At 42.2% G+C, this 9,606-nt stretch overlaps 2 protein-coding genes across 3 annotated transcripts; both read left to right on the top strand.

The window, feature by feature from the left end:
- Window positions 1-489: 489 nt before the first annotated feature.
- Window positions 490-3,843, top strand: zdhhc12a (zinc finger DHHC-type palmitoyltransferase 12a). 2 transcript variants are annotated; one of them, XM_063195717.1, is made up of 6 exons: window positions 490-621; window positions 849-984; window positions 1,101-1,231; window positions 1,351-1,431; window positions 1,604-1,770; window positions 2,539-3,843. In XM_063195717.1, the coding sequence occupies exons 1-6, from the start codon at window positions 508-510 to the stop codon at window positions 2,855-2,857; spliced, it is 948 nt and encodes a 315-aa protein (XP_063051787.1). In that variant the 5' UTR covers window positions 490-507; the 3' UTR covers window positions 2,858-3,843. The 2 variants fall into 2 exon arrangements, with proteins under 2 accessions (XP_063051787.1, XP_063051788.1); XM_063195718.1 differs by having other exon boundaries at window positions 490-984.
- Window positions 3,844-4,213: 370 nt separating this feature from the next.
- Window positions 4,214-9,033, top strand: seta (SET nuclear proto-oncogene a). Its single transcript, XM_063195719.1, has 8 exons — window positions 4,214-4,518; window positions 5,592-5,649; window positions 5,807-5,949; window positions 6,259-6,362; window positions 6,491-6,604; window positions 7,010-7,180; window positions 7,713-7,844; window positions 8,193-9,033. Exons 1-8 carry the CDS (start codon window positions 4,446-4,448, stop codon window positions 8,214-8,216), a joined length of 819 nt encoding a protein of 272 aa, XP_063051789.1. The 5' UTR covers window positions 4,214-4,445; the 3' UTR covers window positions 8,217-9,033.
- Window positions 9,034-9,606: the final 573 nt, after the last annotated feature.

The raw sequence follows: 9,606 nt of genomic DNA on the forward strand, positions 1-9,606 counted from the left end.
TCCGCCATTTTGGATTTTGTGAAAATCAATAAAATTGCTATTTTAAGCTCAAATTTTGTTGACATTTCCTGTAAGTTGGTACACATGATCTCTGGACCAAGCTAAACAAAAGTTATTGAGTGAATTTTGCGCAAATATGTTCGTTTGGCCGTGAAAGCCAATCAAAAACGGCCTAAAAGTCACCAAACAGGAAGTGAGGTCATATCTTGGGAACCCCTTGTCAGAATCTTCTGAAAATTCACAGACATATTCTCAAGTCAGTGGGAGAGAGCTAAACTACGACCCCTATAAACCGATGATTCCCATAAAACATGCTTATGAACCCTCTAGTTGGAATCCTCTACCACCCGGGCCAAGGGGCTAGTTTCAGAAATTTTGAGAAATGTGTGCAACAAATGTAGGCCTGTGTCACCTACATCAGAGATATTTTAAGATCATTTAATTAGTTTTAAGAGAATAACTTCTTTTTAATATAAGATGCATCTCTGCTCTGCTTTGCATGGGTGAATGCTGGCCTCTAGTGTTTGGAACCGGAAGTGTCTATCTGACCGAAACAAAACAAGTCAAGGAGGAAGGCGCAAGCGGCAAAGATTACCAACTCGTTGTTTCTATTTTCAGCCGGTTTGTGTTGTGTGATCCAGACGTTATTAACGTGAAAGTGCTCTTGGGCTTCTTGTTTGTTTAACTACGGTGTAACCCCACTGTGGGAAACTTTTAACCCGATCAGCGTGGGCGTAATTAGCATTTGCTAGCTGCTGTGAAGGTGTGGCGACACCATTTGCCAGAGTGGCTTTCGTTTTAATGTCGCGCCTTTGTTGACTATATTTACTTCATAATGTATTTTCTAGTTGTTGTTGCAACTGTTTCAGTCGCCCAAACATGTTAAGATGTATGAGAGACTCTTCAGGACAGGTTGTCTCGTGAGGACTGGACATGTCATCCTTACTTGGGCGACTACACTGGTGCTATTTCTACACGATACAGGTACATTGATTGTCTCTTTGCCTGTCTACGTTGAGGAATGAAATAATTCAACTTGTATAACCATACGAACATAGGTGGGATCGTGTCTTATCATATCCAACTATTGAATTCGATAGATTTGCGGAAGTATGAAGAGAGAGGGGAGTTGACGCATCCGGTGGCTTTTGGGTCCATGGTTCTCCTCTCGGTGATGCTTTACTTCACTGTTTCGCTCATGGACCCTGGATTTGTTCTAACTGATGTGGAGGTAATTATTTCACTCCACTGTCTCTACCCCACACTCAGTACACTATTGCTATACAATAAACATTATGCACAACATTGCATGTATGCACAGCTTTCTTCATGATGCAATTATCTATGCAGGTGCCACCAACAAATGAAGAGCAGGAAGAGATGGTGCCACAAGCACCTCGCCTGAGACGATGTGGATATTGTTTACTACTAGTAAGACCAATATCCTTAATGTTGCATAATGATTATACTGTAGTTGGCTTACGAATTAACTGTCTACAAGTGTGTCTATTCAGTTGTCTTGCTTTTGCAGCCTACAATTAACTACCATATGTACCCCTACCAAATATAAGATGACAAATGAAACTTGTGTTCTTCCAAACAGCAACCAATGAGAGCCAAACACTGCAAGATGTGCAACCGTTGTGTGAGAAAGTTTGATCACCACTGTCCCTGGGTAGCAAACTGCGTGGGGGAGAGGAACCATCGCTGGTTCCTGCTTTATCTGGGAGTTCAGCTCCTGGTTCTCCTTTGGGGCCTGAAAACTGCCTGGTGAGTGACGCCTTATTGTGATCATATAATTCTTAATTAGAAATTAGTCACGTTACCATTTGTAGGTAATTATCCATGACTACATGAATCATCAATACATAGTGTACAACTCATAAGAAAACCGGACGACCAATTTTCTGCTTTCTAAAGCAGTTAAAGTTGATCTAGTTACAAAGTTGACCAGCTTATACTAGTGTGTTTCTGAATTTGAACTTAATTTATTTATGATTTTACCTGTAATTGCTGTGTAACATTTATTTTGTGTCATTTAAACCAAATTCATTAGAGCACAATGATGCAAGTTGATACTGAGACACAAATATGTGTTTGTGTGTGTGTCAGGGCTTGACACTGGCACCAGCCAACCAGCCAAATGCTGGTAAAACTTGGCTGTGGCTAGTAATAATTTCAGTCTCACTAGCCAATTTGGCAGGTAACTTCTATGGTATGACATGGCATGACTTTATTGTGCACTTTGCCCCTTTTGTATCAATATTATGGTTAGTATTTACGAAGAAAAAGCACAGTTACTCAGTTTTTATTCTCATCTTCTTACTTTAGCACCTCATTTTCTGATTTTAGATGTAACGTTTTACGACAAAGAAAAAAAAAACAATATAAAATGTGTGGCTAGTAGAATAGCTGAATGGCTAGTAACTCGGGAAATCCACTAGCCACAGTGGCCGGTAACCAAAAGTAAATGTCAAGCCCTGCTGTGTGTGTGTTTGTGTGTGTGTGTGTGTGTGCACGCGCGCTTGTGCCTTGTAGGTCTGGTATCGTTTTTGCTCCTGCGTGGAGGGAGTGGCTTGTGCAGAACGGCTTCCTGCTGGCTGCCCTGGGGGTGACGGGGGTGTTTTCGGGCGTGGTGGTCCTCTTGCTGGGCTGTCACCTCTACATGGCCTCCAACAACACCACAACCTGGGAGTTCATGTCCGGCCACCGCATCCCGTACCTCAAGAACTGGGACTCCGAGGAGAGTCCTTTTGACCGCGGCCTGGTCTGCAACCTGTGGGACTTCTTCTGCACCTGTCGGACTGTGGCTTGGGAGAAAGTGTACTCCAAAGTCCAAGCGAGGAGTGCATTGTGAGACGGATGTCTTGTTGGCACTCAAATCTAAATGGTGCTCACTGCTCACGGGCAGTCCCGCACTTCAGGCTGGGCTACGTCTCTGTGACTAGACTTAAGGATGGCCGGCGCACTACGAGTGTTTTTTTAAAGTGTTTTATTATGATGAACAAATTACTTATGTTTCAGTGCATCTCTGTCTTTAAGGTGCACCATAAATAAACACTGATAGTAGTCCTATCCTCTCTGTGATCAACCTAATTTCCTTTTTTTTTTTTTTTTTTTTTAAAAAGAAAGAAAGAAACACTTATTCAAATGTTCTGTTGATTGCTGCTTCCTCAATAAGCCAGGTCTCCAGAAAAGATGGTTCAAGTCAAACTGCTACCTCCCATCATTTCATGAGTATTCCGGCCTCTTGCTTTGGTGTCTCCAGACCTCCATGGTGAAAAAAAAAAGTCAATCAATGCCATTTTTGGAGGGTGTTGACCCTTTTATGTCAAGCCTTGTGTCACGAGTCCAGAAGCCACTGAAAAGGACAGAGGAAATAGTTTTCCTTTCACACAGTTTGCCATAGTGGTTTTTGCATGTTAGACAAGTATGCAATGGATTGGGAGGTTACCAAGCAAAATATTCCCTCTTTGTAGGATTGCCTTGGCATGGACTGATTTGTAATAACCACCACACAAATGAAGTAATGTGACTTTTAGCAGACACATTCCCACAGCATCCTCTTGGCCTCAGGTTGCAAATGATGCTAAAATCTAAAGCTGTCTGATTTTTTGATACAGAATATCTGCTCATCTCATTTGTGACCTTTATATTAATCTTTCGGGGGAAAAATGGCTAATTGCACCTATTTGCTCAACTTATGATGTAGTGAATAATTCTGTTTTTTTTTTAATTATTATTATTTTTTACTGAATTTGTAATGACTAAGAAGGGTTTCATTCTGATGTTGGGTAGCCCACTTGTGTACATCAGTGTTAATTGTATTAAATTACATGTTAATTCCAGGTCTCGTTTTGAATTGATGATTTACATTTAGGCAATTTTACAACTTTGCATGAAGGTTAGTTTAAAAACCATCACAAGATAAAGGGCATTATAAGTGAATGCCTGAATTTCCACACATCGAATGCCATGCGAAAACAAAACGTTTATGGCGCTTACGTGAATTGGACGATTAAACAATGTAACATTTACTGACATTCGGTTGTTGAACGTGGATGCATAGAATTTTTTTGCAGACGATACTTTGATGATGTTTTGCCGGAGTAGAATCCCGCCCGTTTCATAGTTTTGCCACACCACTCCCTATCTCACGGTCCCGCCTATCAGGTCGCAGATTCATTCGGGAGCGCAAAACTCTGTAGGCTGCTTGCGAGGAGGCGGAGCACGTGTTCAGTTTGCGCTTCTTGCGCGAGGCGCGTTCTTACCGGGGGGAGCGCGTGAGTGGCTAGGTTGTGTGTGATTGTACGCGTGTGTGTGTTTGCATTCCCTCGCAATCGCAGTTCATTTCTTTTCTTATTATCGTCCTACATTGCACACAGAGTAGAACATTCTACCTGTAGTTTGTTTTTGAAACACTTGTTTCACAACCTGCGAAAATCATGTCAGCCTCGGCGGCTAAAGTGAGTAAAAAGGAGCTGAACTCTAACCATGACGGAGCGGAGGAGACCTCTGGTAAGGAATGGCGGCCTTGTGAGCATCGCCATTTTCACTTTCTCTTGTTCCTCCGCATGGAGTTATGTAAATGTCCCACAAATAGTTTAATTATTGCTTGTTTATCCCAAACGGTGTACGTGCCATATGCACTGAAATACTTTTGGCTAGGACGTAGTTAGCGCCCTAGTCTCTTTGAGTGCTGGAAGGCGCACCGGTGGTGGAGGCCATATTGATACCTTTATGCTACTTGGCTAAAAGGATAGCATCACAATGCTGTATTATTTCATGGCGTTAAGGAGAATGTAGTTTATATCCTGGGACTGCATGTAAAATAAACGAGAAATGGAAATTTACATGGGCACATTATCTCGTCCTTGTTCCGCGGTGAGTGTGCAAACAGTGGTTCATGTACGCCCGAAACACTAACTTAATGCATTGAATGAATCACTTGGTCTGCGCTAGCCAAACTAGCCAGCCACTATTGTTGTTTTGCCCCGCCGCCATGATGTCGCCAGCTAGCCAACATCAGCAAGAACGCCAATGTTGTCTAACGTTGTTGCGAGTGTTTCTGAGCAATTGACTGTGACTGAAGTATATATGTGCAAATGATCTTATAAATAGGATTGACGCATCATTACAATGAAACTTTTGGGAATAGCATTCTCTCCAATTTTACGGTTTGTGTTTGACCGTGAGCTAACTTTAGCACTTAGCCGAGAACACTTTCATTGCCGAAGCTTGAGCGGACGCCTACTGAGCTACCGCACATTTAAACCACGCGGGCGGCACTTTCTCGGTTCCGATAACGTCGTTTGGGCGCTCTTATTTTCGCGTTATAGTCGAAGTGGCGCAAGCTGGAGAAATGTTCAACTAAGCGCCCATGGTTGTGTGATTATAACGCACGCTTTAGTCGTTGACTATTGAGTCCATGGATTGCAATAACTGCAACAGTGTTTAATTGTCAAATGTTATAAATCATGATATCTAATGTGTAATGCGTGGGCCTTTTTATTACTTGCCTCACGTTCCAAATTAAATGTTTACCTATTTGAAAGACATTGTTTGTTAAAAATGTATATTTTGATTCCCAGAAAAGGAACAGCAGGAAGCCATCGAACACATCGACGAAGTACAGAATGAAATTGACAGGTAAGAAATTGTACAGGCTGTTTTTAAAGCTTTTTTTTTAAGTTTTAAAAAATAGTCTAATGTTGCATGTGCAGTTGGGCTGCAAGGTAATATCTCTCTCTCTCTCTCTCTCTCTCTCTCTCTCTCTCTCTCTCTCTCTCTCTCTCTCTCTGGGCAGACTTAATGAGCAAGCGAGTGAGGAAATATTGAAAGTTGAACAGAAATACAACAAACTCCGTCAGCCATTCTTTCAGAAGAGGTCAGAACTGATCGCCAAAATCCCCAACTTCTGGGTCACGACTTTCGTCAACCACCCTCAAGGTGAGTGTGCATTTGGATTTGACCTGGCTTCTCAATGATCAGCAACGTGTAGACTGAAAGACTGCTCTTTCCACCAAGTGATGAGGGTGCATCCTAAGAGACAAATGCCTTATGCTGCAACATCCATTTTCCCCCTCACCTTCACACGCACCCACTTCACCATTATCTCTTATGAAGCACAAACATTTTCTTTTTTTCTCAATTATACCAGTAAATTGAGATGTAATTTTAAAAACATCAATCTTGAATTGGCTGTTTTGTGTGTTCTTTTGTTGATTTTTGTGTACTGTCTTTTTGTGTTTCATGTAGTGTCTGCTCTTCTTGGGGAGGAGGATGAGGAAGCACTTCACTATCTGACCAGGGTGGAGGTCACAGAGTTTGAAGACATCAAGTCAGGATACAGAATAGATTTTGTACGTTAATTTTTATTTTTTGGGGGACTGTCTTCAGTCTCCTGTTCCTATAAAGTGCATTGAATTGTTATATTCTCTCACTTTGTTATATTCTTCTGACTCTGACATTGTGTCCTTCTCACTTGCAGTACTTCGATGAAAATCAGTACTTTGAAAACAAAGTTCTGTCCAAAGAGTTCCATCTGAATGAGAGTGGTGACCCAACTTCAAAGTCAACAGAAATCAAATGGAAGGCAGGAAAGGTGAGTGACCTTTATTGTTAGGCTACACTTTGTTTGCAGAATGCTGGACATGGTGATCCATGTTTGAGATAATCAGTCAAGGAAAAAAGAACTTCCTAACAGGTTATTTGTAGTTTTGTTGAGTCATTGCTAGAGGTAGTGAAAAGAGGATAGTAGGGAGGGAATAACCAGCTCCTGCTGCACTGTTGTTCATGTTTTTTTTTGTTTGGAGGTGTATCGACTAACATTTTTACTGATGTGCAGCTGGATAAGATTGAGTAGGAATATCAAGTATATACCATGTAATTGAAATGAGCAAGATACCAGTCCGTCTCTGGGCAGCTATTGTTAATTGACCTAGAGTGGAATCATGTATGGAATTGTTCTGTGGCTAGACTTGTGACAGCTGACTGTTTATCTCCACAGGACCTGACAAGTCGGTCTGGGCAGACACAGAACAAGGCGGGCAGGAAGAGGCAGCACGAGGAGCCCGAGAGCTTCTTCACCTGGTTCACCGATCACTCCGACTCTGGCGCTGATGAGCTGGGAGAGGTCATCAAGGACGACATCTGGCCCAACCCCCTGCAGTACTACCTGGTGAGAACACACACACACACACACACACACACACACCTGCTTTCTGTTTCCAAAATGTAAAGACCCATGTTAATTTGCGAGAGCCATATACGGTAAACACACACCTGTTCTGTGTCCAGGACACAAGTCTTACGGAAATGTGAAATTGCCAATTTATTAGTTTGACGGCGAGCCTTTATTTCCTAAACGGGTGAATTTGCAGTTACTGTGTTTTTAAAATGTAATAATTTTAAGTAGATGGGTTGTTTTAGTTGACTAGGTAAATTCTACACACATAGCTGCTCTCTGAATCCAGTACACAGTCTTAAGGAAACCGCGAGAGCCATGGTGTCAACGTGTCATCTTGGTAACTGCAGATTTATGAATTTATACAAAATGAAGAGTTGCCATGTTCAAATGGAGTAATTTAAGGGCTGTTGGTTTTGTTGATAAGCGAGGTTGTCAGTCATGGGTTTGAAAAAGTAATATCGGGCAATGAATGACCCCGCATGTCAAATTCCTGAAATGTGACTGTTGTGTTGCGTTGGCACAGGTGCCCGACATGGATGATGAAGGAGAGGGTGAGGATGACGAGGAGGATGAGGAGGGTCTGGAAGACATCGATGAGGAGGGCGAAGATGACGGAGAGGAAGATGAGGATGATGAAGATGGTGATGATGGAGAGGTACATATATAGAAGTTCAATCACCACTTAAATGCTTGTTTATTCTGTGTTTTCTGGGAGTGTACAATAGAAGTGTCATGATTCTACATTTCAACGTAATATTTTGTTGGTGTCATTTGTTGGCACATTCTCTTAGTATGTTTAATGTTATTTTAAAGAAAGTTTGTGGAATTGGTGGTAGTTGGCAAACTGTGGAGGGAACTTTCAATATCCATCGCATAGATTATCTATGTGTTTTGGATTGTATTGAGGGACATGTAAGCTTAGCTGCTGGCAGTTGTTAAAATAGGGAGTTGATGCGTCAATGATGTAGAAGCTGGCTGAATTCTGACGTTTTCCGCTCTGTAGGATGACGACGGGGAGGACGACTGAAGCTGAACAACAGGAAGAGCCCCAACCTGCGCCCCCTCCTTCTCCACTTTTGCTCTCCCCACTTGATTCCTCCAGCTTTTTTTTTTTTGGTTCGTTTCTCTTCCCCCTTTTTCTTCGAGAGCAGGATGCACTCTAATTTCTTCAGTGCTCACCTCTTCTCCCTCCTCCTCCGTTGAACCACCACCTCCTCCACCACCTACCCAGACTGTGCCATGTCTAGAGGTCCCCTTCCTTCCCCTTCTCCTCCTCCTTGACGGACTCATAATAAACTGACTGCAAACTCCCCTGCTGCCTCCATGGCACTCCTCACCACCATGTCACTTCCCAGGTGTATTTTGAGGTAAAAAAGAAAAACAAAACAAAAAAAAGTAGCGTCAGCAACGCATCTGGAGTAGAGCAACCAATAAATAGCAATTTATATATATGTACAAATATGTATGATTTTCTTCCTGTAAAAGGTTGTGTGTGTGGAGAGGGAAAAAAACGATGAACAAAAGCCATGGTGCAGTGAACTGCTAGGATTTTAGCGTTTTCGCAAGGTTTTTTTCTCTGCTCAGTTCAGCGTTAGGGCCCTTCCAGAAGTTTTTTCCTGCCATGTGGTTAACAATAGTAATTACCAGCTCATTCCTGTCACCTCTTGTAACATTGCTTTGAGGTCATTTTTGGGTGGGATGGGGTCTTTGAGGGTTGTGTATGGGAAGGGTGGGTTTGACATTATTTTAAGTTTTGTTTTGATTTTTAACTGTATTGTTTTTCAGACATCCACACAATTTGAAATGACTTTTTTTGATAAAATAAAAACTAAAACAGGAAAAGATGTCTTGCAGTTGAAATGAATTGGTTTCTTCAGCTACTATGCTTCATTTGCATGGGTCATGCAAGTTTGTCAATAAATGGCACGGTGTGCTTATTCCAAACTTTTGAGTGCCATTGAGAAGGAAAATAATGTACAAGTTAAATACATCAAGGCTTTATTTAAGAAATGGGGGAAAGGAAATTCAGCTGACATTTTGTTAGTGCTAACTTTTGAAGGACCTGGGAGTAACCAGCAGAGATGACGCGAAATGCTCCCGGAGCAACCTGTGGACGATCAAGGCTACAAACGTCTTCTGTGAATCTTCGAACTGTTCTGAAGGGATTGTCGAGGGCCAGTCACTCGGTTGAAATGCCCAGCCTGGAACACAGAATAGCACTGTATCGGTTAGGCTACTCATAACAATAAACTCTAAATTGGTTATCAAGCCAGCGTAGACAAAACGTAGCTACCCAGGTGAGTTCTGCAGCGAGGGCACGTCGCAATAGTCCAGGAGTGGCCAGGAAACCAGGTGAAATGTTTTTCTGCTGGCCAATGTTTCCGTACGTCAGCCTTCTTCAAAGTCAAGACCTCAAA

This window comes from Engraulis encrasicolus, chromosome 3, assembly GCF_034702125.1.
Source record: "Engraulis encrasicolus isolate BLACKSEA-1 chromosome 3, IST_EnEncr_1.0, whole genome shotgun sequence".
Classification (NCBI taxonomy): domain Eukaryota; kingdom Metazoa; phylum Chordata; class Actinopteri; order Clupeiformes; family Engraulidae; genus Engraulis; species Engraulis encrasicolus.